Source organism: Daphnia magna, linkage group LG9 (genome assembly GCF_020631705.1).
Source record: "Daphnia magna isolate NIES linkage group LG9, ASM2063170v1.1, whole genome shotgun sequence".
Lineage (NCBI taxonomy): Eukaryota > Metazoa > Arthropoda > Branchiopoda > Diplostraca > Daphniidae > Daphnia > Daphnia magna.
In genome coordinates this window covers 6,327,265-6,353,906 of record NC_059190.1, presented here as the reverse complement: position 1 = coordinate 6,353,906, position 26,642 = coordinate 6,327,265, and the positions used below count along the sequence as shown (strand labels likewise).

General features: G+C 38.3%; 1 protein-coding gene and 1 long non-coding RNA gene across 2 annotated transcripts; both read right to left on the bottom strand.

Moving 5' to 3' along the window:
• Positions 1 to 15,328: 15,328 nt before the first annotated feature.
• LOC123475882 lies at positions 15,329 to 16,069 on the bottom strand. The gene is made up of 3 exons (XR_006651428.1): positions 15,963 to 16,069; positions 15,739 to 15,892; positions 15,329 to 15,669 (listed from the first exon to the last, which is right to left on the bottom strand). It is a non-coding gene; the product is annotated as an uncharacterized LOC123475882 (long non-coding RNA).
• A 148-nt stretch (positions 16,070 to 16,217) lies between these two features.
• LOC116925955 lies at positions 16,218 to 17,303 on the bottom strand. Its single transcript, XM_032932725.2, has 3 exons — positions 16,938 to 17,303; positions 16,707 to 16,874; positions 16,218 to 16,645 (listed from the first exon to the last, which is right to left on the bottom strand). The coding sequence occupies exons 1-3, from the start codon at positions 17,104 to 17,106 to the stop codon at positions 16,599 to 16,601; spliced, it is 384 nt and encodes a 127-aa protein (XP_032788616.2). The 5' UTR covers positions 17,107 to 17,303; the 3' UTR covers positions 16,218 to 16,598.
• Positions 17,304 to 26,642: the final 9,339 nt, after the last annotated feature.

Genomic DNA, 26,642 nt, shown 5'->3' with positions numbered 1-26,642 from the left:
ATGCTACGGAAACCACAGCCTACCTTACACAGACCTGCTTGATCAAAAAGGAGCGCGAGGAACTGGAATCACGATATGCTTAATTGGCTCTTTCCGCCGTAGCATGTAGAGTAGTAATCGCCGCCAAAGCATCAACCTTACACCCCGACACCGATCATCCGGTCAGCGGTGCTGTCAATTACGCTACCCGAAGATCCGACCGACAAAGCCGGACCAAGCGGGAGCAAGACACCCGAACCCGGCGAGCAGAAGAAAAAGAGCAGTGCAGAGAGAAAAGGCAGAGTCAGGCAATCTCCGAAAAGCACACGGAGTGTAAGAAGTTTGAGGTCCTCAAGGAAGGAGTCAAAAGACGACACGGAAAAAGCGACGTCGGAGGCTTTAGCTCGGCAATTCAAAGAACACGGGATCCAAAGCACGAGCGACGAAGAAGCGGTGCTTAAGTCACCCACCGGCAGTCCATTTTCTGCATAACTGTTCGGTATACCTGTTGAGCTGTAAAAGATTTTTCTATTTTTCTGTTGAGTGAAATACAAAAGTTAAACGGAAAGAAATTTTGTTGAAATGGCAGAAGCGAAGAGAGTCACGAGGTTTGAAACAAGTATTGGAGATAGGGTCAAATTGCAGGAAATTTCACTTGACGCATTAAGAGAAGAGGTGAACCGAGTGTTAGAATGGATAGAGAAACTGGAGAAATCAGTCACGGACTTTATTGGGAAAGTTCCAGAGGAGTTGTTGGAAAAGGCCGACGAAGACGAGTTCCAAGGAACAAAAGACAGGATAAAAACGTAGAGGAAGAAACGCAGAGATTAGAGGCATACGCAGCTCAATCTGAAGCCCGTTTAAACGCGAGAATACAAGACATGGAACAAAGAGAGAAGACAATGAAAACAAGGCTGGAGGAAATAAGGGGAAAAAGAATATAAGAGGCCGAGAGGCTAAGGAATGATGACACGGTAATGGCAGCATTTCGGCGAAATTTCGAAATGGTATTCCCATGCCCCAGTATGGAATAGCCAAATAGTTGCTTGATTTCATGCCCTGGTTGCTGAAGGAACTTGGACCTCTTTCTGACTGCTACAAGAACAGAGGGGGCATCAACTCCAAAAAGTAAAAAAAAAAATATTGTCGCGGTTATTTGAGGCCCCATGGACTAGTTGTCACGTCCGGCGCTTCTGTATCGGCTATTGACCGCAACTCTACCCGAGATGTCCGGCAGTCTTGTCAGCAGATATTTCTCCCGGTAGCTGCTGTCTACGTTAGTGCATAAATACTTGTGTGTGTCCCTTGCTGTGCCCCAGTCTACTTATATCTGTTGTAGTGTTATGTACGTTTACGGTGAATAAACGTGTCTTAATCGCTACTTGAGTCTCAGCGTTATTCCTCGGCGCGACAATATGAACCAAAAAAGGTAAAGGTAAAGCGGTAAAAGAAATTTGTTGCCGTGAAATGACAAAACATGAAATAGGAAAGGGAGAAAGGGAAAAAAAGTAAAAAAACAAGGAAAAAATACAAATTTTTCTCTTTCCGCTGACAAAAAGAGAAATTATTTTGGTGAAAAAACAATTTATTTAGGAGGAAAACAAAAATTTTAATCATGCTTGAGGGGAATTTGATGCACGCAACACCTGAAACGATTCTTTGCAGTTTTCATTAGTCACATCGCTTACTTGCGTGTTTCTGTGGTTGTAATCATGGCTGAAAGTGAAACACAGTGTGTTTTTAAGCTGTTAAGAAGCAATGATGTAATTCTAGCTCCTCGACTGATTGCCTTGCTAAAAGAAGTCGATGTGAGTAGTCTAAGAACTCTTAGTAAAACGGCCGTCCACATAATACGTCACGTGATTTTGACGCTTTTTTTTACCCCATTCCCCCCCCCTTGGTCACAGCCCGTAACAAAAAACTATACCCTCTCCTTATATTACGTCACAAAATGCTTGACCCCCCCCCCTTTTTAAATATAAATTTTGTTGCAATTTAACTAGTATTCATTGTAACGATCAATCACTCATGACTACATCTTCAACTGGGTTAAAAAATAAAATATCTGGACTCGTAATCCTGAGAAAACGTTATCTCGGCAAACTTTTCAATGAAGACGAACCTATTCAATAATAAAAAAATTGGTTAGACATTAGCATTTTTGCGCAATATTGTCACACTGGTTGTATTTAAACAAGCACAAATGAATACAACAAGTGATGACTTAAACCTAAACAATGGTTTTACTCGAACAAAAAGGGGATAACCATTACCAAAAATTGGAGAAGCGTCTGAAGACGTCTAGGGAAACCAGGGAACTCCTCTAACGGAGCCCGCCAGCACCGGGAGCTCACCCAATGGAGACTCATCTAACGCAGATTCGGGGCAGCGTTTTATACCGTCGCGTGAATTACTCCCCTTCGGGACTGCGTATCTGCGCATCTTTCTCAGAACGGACTTCTCCCGATAATTTCTTCACCACGATCGCAGCGTTGTCCAAGGAGCGGATGACTCATCTCTGCGAAGAGATAACCAATCTCCCTTTTCATCCGCAACAATATTTTACAAGACAATTTATATCATGTTAAAATTACCATCGACTGTTTCCATTGATACTTCCACGTCTACTTTTCAACTTCTTCCCATGGTTGAGCTAAATGGTTCTCTATTGTGATGATTGGAATTCAAGAATCAGGATTTTCGGTAGGCATTTCGATTCCATTAAGATCCAAATCACCCTCGTCAAACCACTCAGCATCTGTTGACCCATTTTCTTCGGACACAATGATCGCCATTAGCTCCCGCTGTCTTCGAGCTGCAATTCTTTGTGGTCTAACTTTTGGTATTTGTGGAACAGGTGTTTTTTTGTGCAATACGAAATGAGCCTTCAACATCACTATCGAGGCAAAATAGATATGGCAGACCTTACAAGTACGATCTAATAATGACGACTGCACAGAGGGACAATATAGGTCGTAGGGTAGAACTTTGAATGAGCAAGTTGACTCTGGCAAAGTAGTATCGTCCCACTTGATTGTTTTTGAAACAAACAACAAAGGAAAAATGTGTGTCTCGTCATTTGCTCTGTCAGGAGCTTTCAAGCCGCCAGATGATTGTTCCAAAGGAATAGGCGGAGGCAAAAAACGAACAAGAATCACTGAAAAGTATGAACTTCTTGGTTTCATACAACATTCCAAGTTGTTACATTTTAGAATTTGGAGGAAATATTGGCTGGTTTTCACGTGATCAGAAAACAATTTCTCGTCTTTTGTTAATAAAGCTTCGTCATCCAGTTCAGACGTCTCAGGCAGAATGTATTTCGAAACCGTTGGAAATCCATCGATGTTGACTGCCGGCCATACTTCGGCTAGCATTCTTCCTGCGAACTCAAAGTTTCGTTTTTCAAGTTCTGTGTCAAAAGTTCTTCCTTGTCCATCGAAGTGCCTTCCAACATGATCGTGCGGAAGGATTAATTCAGCTAATTCTTTACTCATCTTGCGTTCAACTATATTAAAGGCGCTGCGGCCAGGGGCATTAGTCGCCATGAAGAGAGCGTCCAAATTATATTTCAAGAAATTATGGACAGCGATGTCTATCACTTTCTGGAATCACGGATTTTCATCCGCCCCCCCCATCAATGGAGAATATGATTATTGGCTTAACTGTTTTGTCAACCGCATCAGTCTTCGCAATCTCTTCAAATTCCGGAAGCTCAAGCAATCTCTCCAAGTCTAATCCATGGGCGAAAGCGGTTGATGATGACTGTTTGCCTGATCTTACACCAATATATGTTGGGCCAAAATACCCAACAGCCGCGGGATTCCCGATGCCATTTGGTTGAATCTGCATTCCCGCGTACACGGAGGGTATAAATTTATGCTTCTCAGCAACAACCCAGTCATGATCTGGTAAAGAAACTCGGTACTCCATGTGCATCAAAAAATGAATCTGTTTGTTGGCTGCGGTCATGCCAATCGGGACCCTGGCTTTGTCATCTTGTGACAAGAAACAAACTTCTTTTGGCCCCAGAATTGACGAAATCTCCTCTAAAAATTTGATGGTCGCGGTACAAAATTTCCTATCGACGTGATCGAAGTGGTGATCGTTTTGGGCACAGATTTGTCTAACCTACAGAATCATTCGTATAAAAACATTAAAATGTATTTATAGCAGGACTATCATTCATAAATAACAGACTAGGTTTCACTGTAAATTCAAATTGGGTTTTTGAGAAAGGAAATTAGTAATTATAAAACGTATTTACTGGTACTGTTGAAACGTGTCTTTTCCCTTCGTGTGAGGTACTGTGCTTCGGAAGTAGTCTCACGTACACTCCACTCCTGCTGATGTTAAATCCATCACTCTTATGCTGCTGAGTTAGGTCGTCCAAAATTTATACTCCTGTAGATATCTGCCCTGCGTTTTTCGTGCGCCGCAGATCCATGAATGGCAATGTCAATAATAGCCTTTAACAGATGAGGCTGTTTAACTTCAAATCTTGGTTTTCCGCGTACGTTCCTTATTTTCAAGGCCTTTGGATTTCAGGATGAGTTTCACATAGCTTGGACAGCTTCATCTTTTTCGAGTCACGTGATTTTTGGGCCTTTTTTTTATTATAAATTTTTCTTTTCAACAATCTTTCCAACTCTTTCTTTCTGGTCTTTTTTTCTTTCAATTCAGATTCTTGTTCTTCAGTGAGAAAACCGGCTGATTTTTTATAATACAGACCAACTAGATCCTCGTCTATTAATGAAATTTGAGTTTTTAAATCTTCTTCAGCTGGTTTAGGTTTTGAAACACTTGCAGTATTGATAGATTTTTTTGAATTCGACGCCACAGGCATTTGTTCAATCTCTGTCTCACTTTCAGGCTCACGAAACTGGTCTGATTCTGGGGTAAATTCAAGGGGAATGTGTTCAGTTGTTGGGTTAATTTTCGTCGATGAATCGCCAAACTTATCTTCAGCGGCATTTTGCTTCTGTGCTGTGGTACTTAATTGCTTCGACCATAAACCCAGCAACAACCCTTTCTTCTTTAAACAAATAGAATTCCATTTCTTTAAAAGTAAATCCACTTGCAGTTGCAAGTCACTTTCATTCTTAATCTTATTCCAAATCTCGACCACTTCTTTTTGACAATCTTGTCTTTTTTTCCCCGGAAAATACCTTTATATAGGCTTCCAAAAGAGAAGGAAACAGTTTGTTTTTATTCATATTGGATGAAAAGTCAACCGAAGTGGTCCAAACTATAAAGCATCAACTGCTTAAAAATGAGAATTTGAAGACAAAACGTGTCTGGGCTTGTTTTCTATTTAAAAAAAAATTCTTGCTGGAGGGCAATGGCGATGGCAAAATGACGTAAATTTCTGCTAACCCCCCTCCCCCATGTAACACAGAGTCACAATTTTGCTACCCCCCTCCCCCTCCCTTGAAGCGTGACGTATTATGTGGATGCTCCCTTAATGTCGGTTTTCCACGTTTGAAATACATCGCTATTTGTCATCTAATTTGATGGCAGTGCATAATAATATTTTTCATATTTTCCAGGTTTGCTAAATTTTGTGAAACTTTTTTTGATCTTTTTTTACATGATTTTCATGCTTTCTTACAAAAACTCTATTAACCCAAAATATTTAAAAATGTGCATTTTCTTCAGCAAATGAAGCCAAAAATTTAATTCACTGTAAAATAAAAGCAAATAAGTGCCGGGACTTGAACTTCAGAACCCTTGAAAATGTAAGTCGTTTTACAAATAAAAAACTAAAAAAAAAGAACCAAAAAAAAAGAATAACGAATAAAAATCTCGAATATTAAAATTTTTGACTCCTAAACCGTCATTGACGGTTCGTCAATAAAAATGATTGTGGGCGCCCTGGTTTACCCCAAAACCCGAGCCGACCCACCCGACCCAAATTTTTTTTTGAAATTCAATTGTTGAATGCGAGATTAGCTTTGATGTAATGTTATTGTTGACCTGCGCCATCTATACCTGTTACAGTTGGAAGGCATATGTTGGGTCCACATAACAATTTTGTCAAAAAAACTAATTATTTGGCCTAAATATTATTTTACGGTAGAGTTCTTCTTTTTTACCTATTTCCGTTAGGATCATAACTGCGCCCATATGAGAATTTCAATATACTAATTACAACTATTCCAGATTTATAATTTATATATATTTTTTCATATTTTTTATATTTCTTATATTTTCATATTTTTTCATATTTTTCTGTATTTTTGTATTTTTCGTATTTTTTGCTTAAAAATATTGGGGTGTACGAATATTTTTTCGAGTTGACAACCCCTGGCATGTACTTAGGACGGTTTAGGATTTGATTGAAATAAAGACTTTCTCTTGTTCTTCCCATTACCTTTTCATTTATTTGAAACTGAGCTAGTAGGTTACCTATGAATAATTTGAATACAATCTTTTAGGACTCTGACTATGATTAGACATATGGATCCAAATGGCTAAAATTACTGCTAATGGGCAAGGTTCAGATGACGAGCTGTTAGAAAAAATCTAATTTGTCTGCTAGCTACATGAGAGTGACATGTTGAAGAGTTTCTTCGCTCATGAATAATCTAGTTATTCATCATGACAGTTCAACAAAAAAGCAATAAATAGAAAATGAAGTAAAACAGATAGATAAGGAAAAATTATTTATATGTAAAATTCTAAACTTTCGCCAACAATCTGCAACAAGGTCTCTGAGACGGCGTCTTAACGTGCAGACGATAAATACCCCAATCTACAGGATAGGGCCTTCCAAAGAATCGATTCTTTTCAGGTCTTTTAACAATTAAATACTTTAACATCATGTTTTGATCGTCTGCATGCGTTGTGCAAGCTATCACGTGAACTAGAAGTTTATCTAAATTCTAAACAGAAATAAACAAAACGGTGTGTTATGGCCCCGAAAATGGCAGACCGTAAACTAAAACCAGTGGCAACCAGCCATGGCCAGTGACACCTAAAGTGAAAAAAAAAACTTTAAGTTTACATTTAAACACGGAAAATGGCAGATCGTCCAAAAAAAAAATGGTTAATGTGAAAAGAGCTCGTTTAGACAGAAAAATTCGGCCGAACAATTACGAAAGGCTCGAGAAGGAAGAGGATCAGGACTCAGATTTTACAACGATTCTGAATCCGATTCTGATATTCAAAAAATACCAGAGCCAGTAAAGTGTCAACATATACCTGCCATTCGTCTCAGGGACTCAGGAAACTCAGCCCAACCAATTGAGTTCTATGTTGAACAAGAGATTGTTGCTGCTGGTATGTCCGAAGAAGAAGATCAAGCGTGCAGTTCAGCAAAAGAATCTAATGCAGCAATACACAAGGAAAGTAAGTATATCCATACTATGTCTTGCTATCAGAGTAAAATTTAATAAACAAATTCCTGTCTGCAGTATCCTCAGTCCTTGAGACAAAACTCAATGCTATAAAAAGTATGGCTGCTTTGGAAAGGCAGCAGCAGCAGTATCAGGAGACACTCAACGGATCTTGTCTACCCCCAATTACAGCAACCGAATGGACAAAAAGAACTGAAAAACAGGTTTTAACCTAGAACAAAAAAATGGAATTATCACCGTGAAGCAATACATGCGGCTGTTTCCCATGGTTCTAGAAGTACAGGATCACAAAAGTGCTGTTCGTGTAGACTACTTTTTAGCAGTTGTTGGATGATTACCTGCACTGACTGCAAGCACTATCTTTATATCAGCTGTGACAGAAAGCTGCTTTTTACAAGCCCATTTCACAAAAGAAGACTGTTAAATGCCAAAGTTTTCTCTTCTGAAACTCTGTTGCCAAAGGCTTTCGTCAACGAAAATGATCAACAATCCTTATTAAGTATAAATATAATTTGATCTGGATGAATGGGTCTTATTATAATATTTATTTCTTGTTTTAAAGGTGTCCCTGTTCCAGTCTTTATTCCACACTCAAAAGAGGACGATATGTCTCTAATTGCAGGAGACAAATCTGTAATTGTAGTCACCATAGGAGGTTATTATTTTTGTTATTTTTGTGTCGCAATGAATTGACTTTGTAATTCCTTTTACAGGCCGCTATGATTTAAAAAGTGCTATGTTCTATAGAGAGTCATCTAACTCATCTGTTGAAGCTACGATTGAGGACTATTTAGCTGCCCAGTTGTGTCCTGCAGCGGCATCGGACACCACATATTTTTTTTTTTGATGTGTTGCAGTTGTGGTAGCATATACAGAATCAATGTTTAGTTACGAGTCCATTTGCATAGTCGGAACACGACATAGTTTTGCACTAACACAAAAAAACAAAACGATGAATAACGGAAGCGCAACACAAACTTTTTCAGCGAAATTTTTAAATTTATTCATATTTCGCACAATAACAAAATACAGTCATAGCAGACCGAATCGGCCGTCGAATGCTGCGTTGGGCGATAAAACCAAATGCGAAAAAAGATGTCGAACAGCCCTATAGAGCATGATTATATGCGCACCGTGCGCATCCTCCATAATTTAAAATCATAAAATTCGTAATTACCAATGTATATAGATTATATCTAATAACATCATATGAAAGCACAAGAAAAAATGAAAATCACTGAACGAATCTTTGACACATCAAAAGCAGTTTATTTCAACTACACTAAAAAATTCTCATTATCAGACAAATCATCGTTCACATCGATTGGTGGTGAAATAGGACCAAAACCAAATAGGACTGGGAGAAACAGGACTGCTTTTTAAACACATTTTGAACAGTCCTATTTCTCCTTTGGCGGGTCCTATTTCTCCTTTGATTTAAGGCTATTTCGCTTGCCCTTATCTTACATCTTTAAGGACAATGAGCTTCCAAACCGGTGGGCAAAATGGAGTGGAAGTTATAGTAGAAGAGCGTTGGCTTTATATTCCTAGGCCCTTGAAAATGACCGTTGACAAAAATGTCAACGCTTACTTCACTTGCATGTTAAGAATTCCTTATCCTATTTAACTTTTTATTGCAGAATATTAACCGTCATTTTTGACTGAATTCAGTTCATTTAACAAATAGTTAAATTTAATAAATCTAAATGTTTTTTAACTTTTTCTATTGTTAATTATTCGTACATCTTGCAACACAGAGGGAGTTGCAGGGGATCATTCCTATCTGGGAATCTCAGCCCCTTTGGTGACTCATCCCCCTCCCTAGAAGGGTGAGGACCACACCCATCGTAGCCCCTCTATGATGCAAGTCGTAAGAAGAATAAATAATAACCAAAGTAAAATCGTACTCACATCTATGAAATGATTAATTTTTTGATAAATTAACTATATGTTGTAAAAAATTTCGGTTAAATACTGAAAAAAAAAATTATCATAAGGAGTTCTTAAGCTGCAAATGAATAAAGTGCTGAAATTTTGTCAACGGTAATTTTCAAGGACTGAAGGTATAAGCCAACCCGCTTAGCTCAATCATTTCCCCTCCCATCTTGCCTACCGGTTTGGAGGCTCATTGTCCAGAAATATGATAGACTAGGAATAAGAAAATAGGCCTAACCCTAAGGAGAAATAGGACTGGCAAAAGGAGAAATAGGACTTCTTTAAAGATTTTAAAAAATCAGTCCTAATTCTCCCAGTCCTATTGCTATAGGAGAAATAGAACTGGAAATTTTCAGTCCTACTTCTCCAGTCCTATTTCGTTTCGGTCCTATTTCACCGTCTACCTTCACATCATCAGTATGCAAAAATTCAATGCTTTTTAAAAATTGATTTGTGGAATCTTGCAAAACCACTTCCAGTCGCTTAATTTCTTCCCTTAGTAGTGCGATTTTTCCTGGATTAACAGCGACGTCTTCAAATTCTCGCATTAACTGAAAAGAAAGTTGGCTATTGACTCGTTCCTCTTTTTGTATAAAAAACTGAGCCATCTCTTTTTCTGTTCATCAGATTTCCTCTTGATAGGGGAGACTGGAGGGTGCCGGGACACCGGGTCAAGAGGGACAGTAGGGGGAAAAATAGTAGATTTTAATAGAATGAAAATTTTTTTTAGTATGTTATTTAGATACATACAATCTACTTTGGCATGAAATTTGGTTGAGTTTTAATAACTGATACAGTTATTGACAAAACTAAAAAAACGGTTTTTTTTAGTTAATTTTGTCTCCGCCATTTAATGTTTCTAGAAAAAAATAATTGCAAATGGCATGTAAATTTAATATGGAAATGAAGCTTAATCATTTCTTTATTGTTAAAAACAAAAATTATAATTTTCGAACAATTACTGTAGATAATATTAACGTTTTAAAAAAATAGTCTTTATCGGGAAATCGGGACAGCTGTTTTTGACTAAAATGGGATTTTAGTGGGCGGGTTTGGCCTTCAAGCCCATCAATCATCACCGAGCTCATGACGCCATTACTGTTCCTTACAATGATAACAAACAATCGATTATTCATCATATTAATCGATTACAATAAGCCCAACCCCCACCTATCTTGTAATAAGGGTTTTTTATCATATAAGAACAAATTTTTATTAACACAATAATCAAATTGAAACATTTATTAACTTATAGACCTTATTAAGATCCAAAGGTATGGGTCAAGCCTACCCCCTAGCGGCGCGTTTCAGTGTGAAGGGGTGCCGTGAACAGCCGCTTTTTATTTGGCTTGCCGCATGTGGCATGCGGAAAACAAATGTTTTCCACATTTCTTACCATGCCACATGCGGCGAGCCAAATAAAAAGCGGCTGTTCACGGCACCCCTTCACACTGAAACGCACCGCTAGGGGGGAGGCTTGACCCATACCTTTGGATCTTAATAAGGTCTATAGAGTCTATGCAGTGGGACGCTATTTCAATTTTTAAAATTTTTTTTCATGAATTTTAAGGTGAAAGCGGAGGACGTCCCTCACCACCTACCCTAGTGTCCTCACTTACCCCTCAAAATAGGCTCCTCCCACAAATCTAAGAAAACTTTAAAGGTCTTATATGGGAAAATGGTTTATTATTAAATTATATAAAAAATATGGGGGTACATTACCGTATGGAATACATAATAACAAAATAATAAATTAATTTAATGATTAGTTTGGGAGATATAGAGGGAAAACGAAAACCGTCCCGGCTTACTCCAGTCTCGCCTACCTCAATTTGAGCATCCAGGTATCAATTTAAAATAGATTCTCTTTGTACGTTTCTATAAGCCAAAAAAGAATTAATCACACTTTAAGTAATAAATTATTAGCGTAAGTTGATGAACCCTTTTCTCTTTCCATTTGCCAGGGAAAAATCCCATTTAGGAAGTATTGGAAAGTTAGGTAAGCTTCGGGTTTTAAATCAGGAGGGCTGGGTGTGGATTCTAACACTGTTTCCGTAACGAGAGTATTGATAATATCTATCAGTTCTTCAGCTTTCTTCTTGGTTTTCGACATTGCTGACGTGGATTGCACCCTTGAATGTGAACCAGCTGCATACAAAAAAAAATTATAATTAAAATTGCCCCATACAACAATAAATAGTGCTGTACCACTCTAATTACCTGCAGACTTTTCAAAAAGCTTTTGCTGGCTCATCAATTCGACAAAAAGTTCTTCCAGGCATCTTTTATGGAAATCTACAGGATTGTTTTCAATGTTTTTCGAACTTCTCTCTCCGGCTTCGACTTCAGTAGCCATGTCGATCAGGTTTTGATAGACATTAGAAATATCAGATTCATCCAATTTCATCTTTGTCAAAAGAGATCGCAATTCTTCCTCATATGCAGGCAGTAAAATTTTGCCTGTAGCATAAACAATAAATTTCTTAACTAAGTGAAATATAAAAGCAAAAACGAAATAAAAATTACCCGACAAAGGGGACCAACAAGCATTTTGGTCATTCTTTTATCTTTTGTCTTGTTCCAAAACTGCATGGCTGTTGTTAGATGATCCCTACGACCTAATGAAGATAGACTATTAACATACACTTTTCTGTCGAAGAAAAATATTGTGAAATACCTGCACTCGTCATATGTCTGCTCCTTCCCCCATGACGTGACATTGTCGAGTTCACTTGTTCCATTTCTTCACCAAGTGTTGCTGCTGCCCCTTCCTGCCAGTGGCTAACCCAAAGGATCTGAATAAAGTAATAAGATAACTTGTGATTGAAGAAAGAAAATTCTGTTAAACTGTTAAATTTCTACATACGTAGCAATACCATACATGGGCAGTCACATGCATACGCTCAACGGGGACATTTTATCCCACATTTCTTGAAATTGTGACAGAACTTGTCCTACCTTTTCCGCCCAACTGGCAAATTACATCGTAGGCTAGTTTTTTGTAACCCATTTCATGTTCATGCTTGTGCAAATAATGAACATGTCGGTACGTTTCTCCTTTTAACATGTTGACTGCTCGAAGTACAACCCCGTGACTGCAGCAAAGCATAGACAGTTCACGTTCATCTTGTTTTATTAGCCGGGCAGCATGATCGGTAGCAGCCTTAAATACATTACCATCGCAAGGGCTCTTCCCAGTATTCTGCCCACCAAATTTTAAAAGAATTAAAAATTAAACCAAATTAACAAACAATGATGTAAAGATATACAAGGTGTATTTATAATAAACCTTTGGAAACTTTTGGTCAATGAGATCTATATAGTGTTCAGGATCTGAATCTAAGGCAATAATGGAACCACCGTACAGCGACTGGTCAGCTTCTCTAAGAACAATTAAAGATTTCGAATTTGAATATAGTAAAGCTTTGACTTGTTTACTTCTTTGGTTGATTTTTTGAATAGCGAGGCAATTTGAAGTTTTCATCCAAACTGTCAGCTAGGGGTTCGTCTCCACAAGCGTCACATTTGCTGTGATTCTGTTGAAGTAATTTTTTCTCTGTTTTATACAAAAATAATTCATACTCACTGCTATCCTTCGAGAACAAAATCCGGCTTCTGGTATTTGACTGGATAGAAAAATGTTGTAATTATCGCGAAAACAGAATATAACAACATAAAATTACTTACATGACCAGCGGATTTAGAAATTCCCTCAAGGCTTTCGATGAATCTGTTCTCCGTTTGTGAATTCACATTGTCGTCCCATCAAATTTTTTCTTGCCACAATTCTTGGAAGAGTAGCTTAAACTGCAGTGTTAGTGGTCCAATGAATCCAAGAGGATCGAAAAGCTTGGTAGAGATTTCTGCAAAAGATATCTTTGTTAGCAGTTTCACTTTTGCAGCTGCATCTACGATTACGTCAGACTTGAAATAAAAGAAATCCGTGCTGGTATTCCACCTCCCTCCTAGTACCTTTTGTGGGTCTAAACTAAGACACGAGTACGATCCGGATGAGTCGTCTGTTAAACTGTTTAGTTGTAGATATCTACGCAGCTGCGGGTCGTTTGTTACCCATTTTCTCAATTCCATTTTTGCGTCTGCAAAAAGCTTGAGCACTGTACTGATTACGGTCTTTGCCGCTTCTAAGGTTAATTTGACAAGTAGTCGTCTACATATAGATGGCGTAACATTTGGCGACTGCTTCATGCTAGTTCGCCTTCGTAAGACTCAAAGTGTTTCTTTAGGACGGTCCTGAGCATTACCCGGCTACATGTTAGCCCAAATGGTAGTCTATTCCATTTGTAAGTCTGCAGCGTTCCTGAGACGTTTTCGTCTTCTAAAAGGAACCTTAACGCTTCCGCGTCCTCGTTTAGCATTTTCTGTCTGCAGCAGACAAAAATGGATGTTGTAGAGGAAACTGGCGGGCTGATAAGGGAGCCCGCCAGTTTTTGTCTGCTACAGAAAGTAAACACGTCTACAAAAAAATTAATAATAAATAAAGTACAGTCTATATCGAGGTCAAATAAAAATTACAAGATTACCTGATAACGAAGGAATTTCGTGATCCAATTATGAATGGAAAGAAAGATAAATTCAATGGAAAAAATTAAAACTAAAACTACAACGGGCGAAACTCCGTAAGCCGCCATGCAAAAACTGTTACTAGTTTGTGTCCAATTTTTTTTTCACTATTAATCGAACTGGCAACTTCGGACGTTAGCCAACTCTTTTGCCGGATGGTTTATTTTTAAATTTATTACAAAAATGAATAAAATATATGTAAGTCGTGAGTTTGTTTGCACAAGTTTTCCGTTTAGCTTACGGGAACCAAGCCATTGGAAATTAAATCACAGAAAATAAATATTATTCGGCATCTAATAATATTCAAAGCAAGTATACTTATGATAGGATTATAATTTCAAATAATAAAAAACTACTTTAAACTTAATATATCATGCTGAAATTAAAAATTCAAAAAATATTTAGCATAAATTGTTTAATTTCAATTTATACATCTCTGGTTTAACCTAAGTTCGACATCATCTTGACTTCTTAAAAATCCTGTATGTGATTTGTTATCGAAAAAGCTCAAGTGTTTTACAACAATTCGATTGTATTGTCCGAAAATGATATATAATACATCAATAGATTGGCACAGTGGAATAATGTTCGACTGTGATGCGGTATTAGCGGGAGACCCGAGTTCGAATCCTGGTTTAACCTAATATTTTTTCAAGATTAGATGTCCAATACATGTCATATTTATAGCCAAATGAAAGCACGTTCGGATATCCTTAGAATGTCCGACGGCGCTGTTGAGGGCGGTCAAAACCAAAAAAAAAATACATCCATAGGACATCCAAATCGGATATCGGGCTGTCCGGAGGATATCAAAAAGATGTACTCAACATCCGACCACGACATCTGTCGGACATCCGACGGACTGCCTTGTGTTATGTGGGACAAGTCATTTCACTACTAAAAGACCAGATCCATGACGACGATGGTAATTTGATAAATGCCTGCCAAATCAAATCTAAAAACAAAATTTAATGTTAGAGACGTGAATAATAAATGTACAAATAGAAGCAAGTACCGATGCCGACTGGAACTGGAGTAAATGCCTCGCAACTGGTTGGTGTAGCAAATTCCTTGGCCGTAATGGCATTGCCCAGATAACACAGTGCCGTCCCAGAGACGTCCCAAACACGTCACTTTGAGAAGTCTGAGATGTACTTGGAACATACCAGATTTCCAAGTTTACATTCCCTGGACGTCTTTTACGTATGGGTAATGTTCGCTTCGCCGAGATCCCATATTCGTACGAATCTTGTCCCATTGGATAAACCTTGGACGTCATTTGGACGGAATTGGGATGTCAATGGAACAAGTGAGATGAATAATGAACGTCTTGTATACGAATAGTATCCTCATTCGTTCTCAATTTTTCTGCTGCATATATTTATGAATTTGCGGCAATCTCGCTATTTTCCATTAAATAAAGAGACTCAGTAATTTATCTCAAAAAACTCAAATTTATTTTATTTCTTTAGGTACAATATGAAATTCAAAAAAGTTTAACTTATCAGGTACAATATGAAACTCAAAATAGATAATTTAATCAGTGCATTACTACTTCGACAACTTCTGCAATGAAATCATCTTGAAATAGATTGTTAGGGAATGAATCACTTTGACCACTGTTTCATTCACTCGCACCTGTGACACTTTCAGTAGCAGATGAATGTTTTTCGGCATCTTCCTCATAAAACGCACTATCAGTAACTAATTTTTTCTGAATGCGTCTTCGTTTATGTCTTGACGAAACACTTGCCAACATTATTGTCAACACTGATGACTCTTTGAAGATCCAAACGATGCGTCAGTATCGGTATCTTTCCTATCGATAACAAATCACACAGAAAAATGTAAATTAATAAGACCAAAAGTAAATTTAATGCCGTATTACGTCGTATTATGTCGTAAATGTAAGTTGTAATACGTCAAAGCAAACAACTCAGAATTTATAAATATCTGTCAGCATTCTAGCGTTAAAATTGTAGAACGCATTGGTTGACTTGCTCGTGACTCAACTACAATAACACAATCGGCGTTGGATGTTTCTAAAAGAACGTTATAAGCTCATTCAACAAATAGAGCCCTAGAATCATGGAAAAATAGTAAAAATAATACCTTGTTGAGTAAAAATATCCATTAACTGAAGTAAGAAACAGAGATACTCTTTTCCAGCTTTTCGCATGAGGCAGAAAACAGACGCTACAATCCAAGTCAAGAATGAGCGTAAACGTTGCCAAGCACTGTTTGTGAACAGCCAAGTAAAAATATTTTTTCCATAAATTACCAATAAAAAATAAGAAATCTACAGCAAGAAGAATAATAAAAATAAGCAAATAAAAAATTATTTTACAAAATAATAGAAACTGCTTACAACATTTATTGTACTAGCCATCTAGTGAGCGAAACGTTAACTCTGTCGTAAAAGGGAGTGAGCAAATTTCCCCGCGCTGAACAAAGACATGATAATAACGAATTTTTCTAAGTGTTGATAGAGAGCCAAAAGAAAAGAAATGGGACGGGCTGGGGACATCGACGGGGGACAAACGAAATATAGCGGAAAAACGGAAGTACTTCTTTTTTCAAGGGATTGGATTGGGTCATCCAATCCCTTGGTTCATCCATTGGGATGAACTGGTCCCAGCGGTGCCATTGGTACGGCTTTGGAGCCACTATGAGACAACAATTCCTATCTGGGTGTTTACTTGAGCAACATCAAGATCCATTTGTACAGGATCTAAATCCTCGTACTTCTCAGCCGGACAACACAGCAGCAGATTTGCCTGTGAGCCTACTCAAATCTAAAAACAAAATTTAATGTTAGAGACGTGAATAATAAATGTTCAAATATATATCACATACCAGTGTCAAGTGGAATTGGAGGAACTACCTCGCAACTGGTTGGTGCAGCACATTCCTTGGCCGTAATGGCATTGTTTACTTGTGCCAAATCAAGATCAATTTGTACAGGAGCTAAATCCTTGTATTTCCCAGCAGGACAAACGGCAGCAGATTCGTCTCTGTTCAAAACTAGATAAAGTACAAATACATTTTGCAAGACAAAATTAAAACAAAATAAATGAAACTTATTACGGTTTGCCATTCCAAAAGACCATTTTGTAATGGGTGTTGAGTTTTTCTGTCCATTTCCATATAATGTTTTATCCAGAAGAATTTTTTTTTGCTGGCTCTGTCTTGTTTCTTCAGGATAATCACTGTCGAGTAGAAATCGTTTGGGACACGCACCTTTTTCAGCTGCCATCGTAAGTATTCGTGAAATATACTTCCCATTTGTAATTCTTTTATGATATCCGATTCATCGAAATGACGAGTGCACAAACGAAATCCTTTCTTCAAATTCGGGACGATATCTTTCCACTTTTCAAAGGAATTTTTCGGTACTATGAAATAAGTAATTCCATTTTCCTTATCCCAGTGTAATAGTTTCTAGACTGTGTATTTGCCAGTAAACTAACTCTACTTAAGATGATACAACCATGCACTTATATACCAAAAGATTGAAGGTTAAGAAGGGAGGGGTTTACAATAACTTTTACTTTTATCATAAACTATTATCCTCAGGGAAGGTTGCATTCGTGACGACCTTCTTGCTGGGTGGGCTGCTGTTGCTGGGAGGAGTTGCTGCGGTCTATTACATTCCTTCCCCCCTTAGGCAAGAAGAAATTGGTCCTCCAATTTTCCTCTTTGTCATCTGATTTTCTTCTTCTCCTTACTTCTTTTCGGCATGTGGCGTGACAATGGCTAGATGAAAACTTGTTTTTACCTGTCACCAGCTTAACCTATTTTCTTTCCTTCACCGTTTTCCTTGTTTGCTGGGCTATGTGTATATGGTTAGAGACACAAAATACAAGATATGTTTCCTGTACCGTTATTCGTTGCCTTTAGGCTAATAAGAGTGTTAGTTAATAAATGATGGTCTACGTTCCTTTTTACTGGAATGCTACGACAGATTTCAATCAATTTTTTTTCTTGTATGCTTTTCTTCTCTTTTCTTCCTTTAGTTCTTTCTTGACGCTCTTTTACGTCGGTTCTTTGTTTTCCTGTCTTCGTTCGTTTTTGTGTTTGCTTGTTATTGCTTGTTGCTATTTTTATAATTTTTTTTAAAGGTTAGTTGTTTTTAGATTCAGTTTCCGTTGAGCATCTGCAAAGGTCTTCCCATACCATTCCATAACCCACAACGTAAGTGCACGTCGTGTGTTTTCCTGTGCATTTATGAGCTTGATCGGATTCCCAGTTTTCTTCCATAATAGGGTAAATACTACGTTGTTTCGGTGCGCTTGGTTGAGCTGGGCGTGATTGTGTGGGTCTTTCCATGGTATGAGGTGTAGGAGCCGTCATCCTAGTGAATGGTTGTTCTATTATTTCTTCTGGTGGTTGAGTGTTTGAATTTGCGATCATTGACGTTAATTCGTGTGCTTCTTCCATATTGATTCCGTATCGTCTTAATCTTCTAGTTTGACAAATTTTTTCCATGATTCTTGTGAAAGGGTCACAAATGATGAATATGCGTAGGCATACGATGAATATAATGAATCCGATAATAGATAGGATAAGAATTTTTATGTGTCGAACCATGAAAACATGGTTCCTATCTGATTATCCTGTTTTTCTGACATCAATATTGTCGCGGTTATTGAGGCCCCATGGACTAGTTGTCACGTCCGGCGCTTCTGTATCGGCTATTGACCGCAACTCTACCCGAGATGTCCGGCAGTCTTGTCAGTAGATATTTCTCCCGGTAGTTGCTGTCTACGTTAGTGCATAAATACTTGTGTGTGTCCCTTGCTGTGCCCCCAGTCTAGTTGTAACTGTTTGTTAGTACTGTGTGTGTGTGAGCGCATCGACAGTGAATACAATCTTAATCGCTACTTGAGTCTCAGCGTTATTCCTCCGTGCTACATGGTGGCACGGAGGCCTACGCGCCTTAAATTGTTGGGGTACGAAGCCACAGCACCGGCCGTGTGACGGGCGATTAGGGTGTGATAGCGCGGGGATGGCCATAAGAATTTCTCGGGAGGTAGGTGGGACCTAGTGGTGATTAAGGGGGTGTAGAGGCGGAAAGTGGTGCGCTGCAAGGCGGTAGATCACCGCCGGTAACGATTGAAAAATCGGGAGTTAGGACGAAGAGGGGTTCGTCGGGAAGCGACAGGTGGTCGTAAGTGACGATCTAGGGATCGTGGGTAGACGGAGTGGCATCCGTCAGGCAACGACGGTCGGTCGTTGGTAGGGAAGGGGCAATTCCCTGCTTCCTCGGCGGTAGATGACCGCCGGTAACGATTGAAAAATCGGGAGTTAGGACGAAGAGGGGTTCTTCGGGAAGCGGCAGGTGGTCGTGGGTGACGATCTAGGGATCGTGGGTAGACGGAGTGTCATCCGTCAGGCAACGACGGTCGGTCGTTGGTGGGGGAGTAGGAGTTTCGTGCAGAAGGCGGTAGATGAGTGGGGGTACTGGAAGCACCAAATTGAACTGGTGTTGGCGCTTTCCTGTAGAATAAGCATCGTTGTGTTTGCCTTGATGCAAGCGTTAGTGTTGAATGGTCTAATAGTGAAATCAAACGTATACTCGAATGCTTAGCCTTTGTTAGTTACTTTACTGCAGTTTCCTACAGATACTTGTGATTTTTTTCAAGTGATTTTTGCTCAAGTAGTTGGATTTTATCGTCTTGTTGTTTTTCGTGATGCGTTTTCCCTGCTATAACAGCTGACATCTCCTTGTCGTCTGTAGCTTCTTTTGTGTGTAGAATTTTTTCAGAAATGAAAAGTTGTTTACATAATGCGTCGAAGTCTTCTGTGTTTTCTGGCATTCGTAGAAAAAGTTCTGCTTTATACTTTGGTAGTAATCCTTGTAGTAGGATTTTGCTTTTTCTGTTATCCCTCATCTTTTTCACTTTGTTTAGTAATTGTCCTTCAATAATAGTTTGGTTATGGTCAGCCCTTTCTTCTTTACCAGCGATGGTATCGTAAAGATTATTTAACCTTGACACGAAAGCTCTGCAGTTTTTTTCCGGTTTTTGAGTTAATTTTGAAAGTTTTTTCTAGCGTAGCTAAGTCGTAGGTGTCTTGAAATCTTGTTATTAGTGCTTCTTTCCAATCCTGGTAATTTAGATCATCGCCTTCCTCCTCAGCGTAGTTTTCATGCCATTCAAAGGCTTCGCCTTTCAATCGATCAGAGAAAAAACGTATCTTTTGATTGTCGTCCCATTCGTTGTTCCGTGCTACGTGCTCAGTGCCGCGTAGCCACTCTGATATTAGTTTATCAGTGCTTTTTCCTTTAAAGATTGGATTTGCCTTTTTGTCTTCTCTGGAGAATAGCTCTCCTAGGGCCTTCACTATTGGCTGAGTGAAGTACCTGTTCACTTTCTTTGCGTCTTCGTCGTCCTGCTCAGTTGCTGGAATATCGCTATCCTTGGGATTTTTCTTGCAGCTATTCGCGAACGTTTTTTCCGAAGTGTCCTCGTCGTCGTGTGTTCCGCCCATGTCGACCTTCTTTTTTAGCTGTTGATTTTCTTGCTCCAAATAGATGATTGTTTTTTTTAAGTGTTCTATTTGCGTTTTGAGGTTTTCTATTGTTTGTTCAAAATCGTTTGTTTGTTCTATTTCTAGCTCGTAGTGGAGTGACTTGTCTCTACTGTCTGTCGGCAAGGTCAGTTCGTTTATATCTCCCACTAGTTTGGTTATTTCTCCTGGTTCGTCCTCGTCTAGCCTTGAGTCGTTGGAGTCTTCAGTCTCGATTAATTTAACTTGAAGTTTTTTGTATTCTTTTACCCGGTTTTCTAGAAATATTATTGGATTTTCTTGTCCTCGTACCCGATCTTGTAGTTCTTGAAGGTCTTTTTCAAGATTCTTTTTCTTCGAAGTAAAATCTAGCAAGTTTTTCTTTAAATTGATTTTCTCTGTTGAAGCCTTTTTTAATCTGTCTGCCAAAATTTTTATCTCTTTCTGGAGCTGCTCTGCTGTTTCTGATACTTGTTTTATCTGGTTTTCTGCAGTGCTGAGTTTCTGGACCAGTCTGGTCTTCTCACCTTCAAGTTTGTTAATTATTTCTTGCCCTTCGGTCTCGACAGCTGCGTTGTTTTCCTCTTTTCTTTTGAGAAGATTCTGCAATTGGCTCTCGGTTGCTAAGGTGGCTTCAAGGTTTTGTTCTAGGTCGGCGATTCGGGAATTGGCTTTTTCAAGGGAGTTTTTCAGAACCTCGTTGTTTTCTTGAAGTTGCTCTAACGAACTGCTTAAAGTGTATTTGGAACTTTTTGCCTTCTCTTTGTTACTCTCCAATTGTTTTTGCGCGTTTGAAAGTTCAAATTTTAGCGTAGATATCTGCTTTTTATCTTCAATTAGTGCAATTACTGACTCGTTCTGCAATACACTGATGTTACCGAACAAAAATTCTTTTTCTTTTCCGTGCAATGTGTGTAGCTGTTGGAGTAAACTATCGAGTTTTCTGGTGTTCCCACCTTGTACGACTATATCGTCTTTGAGTGTTTTAGTAGCATTTGCAATGGTTTCTGCCGTTACACCATCTGTTACTTTTAAAGTTTGTTCTAGAAGGTAATAAGTGTAAAAATGCAGCGAATTTTACGTCGCCTGACTTGCTTCTTGTTTCTGTGTTTGTAACTGTTGGATATTTTCAGTTGTTGAGATTGTCTGGTATGATTTACTTCTTTCTAAGTCTTGCTTAAATTCTAAGTCTATTAAGGTCTTCCAATGGTCCAAAAATTGTTCTCGATGGTGACTTAGGTTTGGGTCTTGGTCGGTTAAATCAGATTCTTGTAGTACGGGGTATAAAGGTAGTAGTTTGTTCTCGTTAAGAGCAGTCTTTTGTACAGGTGAATCAAACGGCATTCGCTTACCTCGATGGTGTTCCGATGTCGGTTGCTTGAAGACTTGGTGATAGAAGCGTAAAACACTTGCAGCTGGCGAATGAAGCGCAAATCAGAAACTTTTCTTCCAGAGTCTCGTTGGTAAACTTGACAGTCTCGTTGGGACCTCCAAATGTAATAGTTTCTAGACTGTGTATTTGCCAGTATACTAACTCTACTTAAGATGATACAACCATGCACTTATATACCAAAAGATTGAAGGTTAAGAAGGGAGGGGTTTACAATAACTTTTACTTTTATCATAAACTATTATCTCCAGTGAAGGTTGCATTCGTGACGACCATCTTGCTGGGTGGGGCTGCTGTTGCTGGGAGGAGTTGCTGCGGTCTATTATACCAGGTAGCTTTGTTGATTCGACGACACTGTAAAAGTTTGAACAAGTTATTTTTTAAAGTCGAATTCTTTTTAGAGCTTCATGAAACCGGTGCATTGCTTTGCTTTCAAAATCGAACATAGCTCCTTACTTTACAGTAAAGTTTAAAATCGATAGTTAGCCTATCGAATTATCGATCAGCGAATTTGGTCCTCTTTACAGTGCAGAAAACTAAGAGAAGCGGTTTCTCTCGGAGTGGATGAACAAGGGTTCTATGACTCTGGTGGGAGGGTCAACCAACTTGAATTAAGTTCAACCACAGTATAGACTGTGGTTGAACTTTTGTGATTGAGCTCGCAAAATTTGGTCGAGCACAACCTTGGTTGAACTTTTTGTTAACCATAAAACGGAAATCGAGCTCAACCGTGACCGTGACGAATTGGTTAACGAAAAAATACTGATTGTTTTCAATTTAGTTTTGGGTTGAGCTAAAAAGATGGCGATAAAACGCACCCTTGTAAAGAACCAAAAAAATTTATTCTTTATTCTTTTCCTTATTTATTTCCTACCCTTTATTCTTACGTAACAATATTTTTTTATACAACCATGTTTTCTACGTAATTTCTTCCTTTGACGCCTTACAGACTGACTTACCCTTCAAACGTTTCAACTAGATTTTCTTGTTGCTCAACCTTCACGAACCCCGTATAAAAACTTTTGGTTCTATAGAAAATAGACTAGACACCGTTCACAATTCAGTTCCTTCTAGAGTTGTTCCCCAATTTTTTGGGCTACTGAAAATAGACTTCACAAGAAAAGACAATGAAAATGTAAGCTAAAATATTAATAGCTTACAATGTGCCTTTTTAACCGGCTGAAATTTTCGATGGGTCGTAGTGAAGGATTATCGGGGATAAGCGTTCGAAAAATCGCCCACCAATCCTTCCATTTGTGTGAATCCACTTCGAATTTAGCAAATTCAATTCTCGGCAGCAAGTGAGCAATGCTCATGATGTTTTGCTGTGGTTTCAATGCAATCGTGTTGACTGCTTGCGTTGTCACTTGCGCGACTCCTGTTGCTGCCTGTGCAGCATCCCTTGATGTCGTCGAATTGTTCTCTTCTTCATCATCCGATTGATTAGCGGGATCATCTTCTATTTGCCGACGTACAGTTGGTCTTCTATTTCTCCAATCGATAACCATTTGATGATGACGATCTAGAGAATCTTCGTGTTTGTCGATATATGTTGTTTGATTCTCGGCGTCAAGTTGCAGTATGATTACTTCATACTGCTTTATTAGTCTCTTCGTTCTATCCCGCGTGAGTTCGTTGGCTACTTCAGCATTATCCAACAAATTGTCTCTGCATGCCTCTTCATAACTTTTCAAATTCATGTGTAATTCCCTTTCCAAAGCTTTCTTTTTCTCCAATCGATAACCATTTTATGATGACAATCTACAGAACCGTCGTGTTTGTCGATATATGTTGTTTGATTCTGGGCGCCGATTGCGGTATGATTACTTCATACTGCTTTATTAGTCTCTTCATTCTATCCCGCGCGAGTTCGCAGGCTACTTCAGCATTATCCAACAAATTGTCTCTGTATGCATCTTCATAACTTTCAAATTCCTGTGTAATTCCCTTTCCAAAGCCTCTGTTGTTAAGATGGCTAAGGCCTGCACCTGTTGCTTTTTAGTCGCGGTCGCCATTTTGTGGAACTAGACTAATTTCAGTACAGTAAGAATTTTAAAAAATCGATTTTGAGAAAAAGAAAGCAAATTATGAATGTTTTGGCACTACTTTAAGTTTTGAGAAAGCAACAAGAAAATATATGTGGAAAACAGTCTATTGACGTAGTCGTCGAGTTACAACATAAAAAAACTTCTTAATTACACCATGATCTATAAACTAAAGGTCGAAGAACTGTCGTCTGGTTGCTTTGGCGTCTGCTAAAACTTGATAAAATTTTGGGGCATCCGCTAGGGGCGCTGACTACCCGGGTTAGTCATCATTTTGCCGATTTTACCGCATAAGGCATAGCCTTTATTACAAAATCTCCTTACTTTTAGGGTTTTTATTTTATTTAAAGCAAACGAGATATACGGAATACGACTTAAGGAAGAATAACCTAATATATTATAATAATAAAATATAATTCAACGCTTTATCATTTATCTCATTATCCGTCTCCGGCTTTTTATTTAAACTACCATCAATGACAATGTATGTAACTTTTGATGCTTTGTTTTCAACTGCTGAATGATGTTTTTTGTACCGCTTAGCTTCGATGTGATACCTTATTTCTACGTATTAAAAAATCAAGAAAGGGACCGTTTGTTGGTTGTGTTCAGAACAACAATTTTTGGGAACACCCCCCCATCCCATCTTTCGCAACTGCATCGATGATCTAGCAAAGGAGTCTATTATGAAGGCGTTGTTTGTTTAAAACATCGTCACTTGCAAAATGATATGAACATACTTTAGAAGAAGGTTTCAAAGTTCCCTTCCTGGGGATGAATTCATTCCAACGCTTCAATAACTTTCCATCCTTAGGTGCACTAAATATGGTAAATTTACCAAGATATTTTGGGTAATCTGGGAAACCAGATTTACATCCGGGGACATAACAACAGTTCGGCATCTTCTTTGTCCTATTGTAAGGGAATGTTAAAATATTAGATTAAGAGAAAATAGCACTGCATAAGACTTGGGGATTCGCATATCATGCTCATAGTGTCACTTACATAGAATGAAAACAAATAAACTAGAGCTGATTGCATGGGATATTGAAAAATAGATAAACAACATGAATTAATTTGTAATTATTTTAGCTTAAAACTGATTTTTTCTATGATTAAACTACGAACTGAGACCATTCAGCCGTCCCTCTCCATGGTTTACGCGGCAAAATGATGACTAACCCGGGTAGTCAGCGGCCCTAGCGGATGCCCTAAAATTTTCTCAAGGTTTAGCAAACGAGACGAGCAAAACAGCCCTAGCAGACGACAGTTCTTCGACCACCAGTTTATAGATTATGGTTACACCACTAATGTCCTGAGATCTTGGTTAGAAAACTTCAAAGTAAGGGAACATAAAAAGTAAAGTCTCTTCTTGAACGAATTTGCTAAAATTTTTTACCCTGATATCAATCTGGGTTGTATCGTGGTGCCTAATCGGGGATGCAACCCCGATTTGAATCAATCGATCGACGTAAAAACATAATCGATCGAGTCAAAATCGATTATTATGATGAAAATCGGGGAGTTCGCCCCGGTTTCCCCGATAAAAAACCGACCCAAATTCGTAGTTTGAATTCAGTCGCCATTTTGGCAAATGGCGTCAGGGCAAGCGGGTTAACCTCGATTTTTTCCGCGCCCCGACCCGGCTGACGAAGTTGCACCCCGATTCAGTTCCGATTGATTTTTCCCGGGATGGGCGTTGTGGTTAACCCGATTATGGCTAATCGGGGCCGATCGCTACTCAAAACTGTTGACCATGGATGGCCAAGACGAATTCTTCAAGGGATAGGAAAGGATTCCAAATAAAAATATTTTTAATAAAATAAAAAAATTATGCTATTAAATAAAGAACACCGAATTGTTTGGTGCAAAAAAAATAATTTCACGCAGTTCAAAATATTTTATTTTCCTTGGTGAAAAACGCGGTTTTAACACAGCGATTATGGGGGGAAAGCTCGTGTTCTTAATCGATGAGCGAGTGTGTAGGGGCGTGGGGGTCGATCCACGCGAAATCGACCAATGCCGTGCGCGAACAAATCACAGATTTGCATGAAAATTTAACCACCTACTGGTAAAGACGTCATGATTTTGGGGTGGTATTTTTTTTTTCAAACAATACAAAAAAAGATATCGAATTTTAAACTTTTTCGTCTGTTTCTTTACGCGTTTTGCGCGTTTTCCTTTTTTAAAATTAAGTCTTTTTAAGTAGTAATGAAAACATTTAAAAACATGTTAATTTGCTGTTCGTAAAATCTAATTATAAAAATTCAAAAGCCGTTTTAAGCTATATCAATTTTCCTGGAGGACACATTGGGCACTGATCAATGGTTAAAAACGTAGGTTAATTAAATTTTTTTTTATATTTCAAAAATGAACTTTGTCAATATCAATAAATAACGTTTATTTGCTAAGTTTTTAAATGTTTTCATTACTATTTAAAAAGACTTAATTTAAAAAAAGGAAAACGCGCAAAACGCGCAAGAAAAAAGACGAAAAAGTTTAAAATTCGATATCTTTTTTTGTATTGTTTGAAAAAAAAAATTACACCACAAAATCATGACGTCTTTACCAGTAGGTGGTTAAATTTTCATGCAAATCTGTGATTTGGTCGCGCACGGCATTGGTCGATTTCGCGTGGATTGACCCACCATCCCAATACCGATGCAAATTTGATTGAAATGGTGAAATGTAATGATGCAAATATTACTTAGTGGACACAAATCTTTTTCAAAGAGGTGATTTTCTACACTTACTGGAATTCTTTAACTAAAAGTTAAGGATTCTAAGATACTCTTAATAAAAAAATACAAGGAAACTCTGTTTTTGCTTAATCTTGTATAGTTGTAT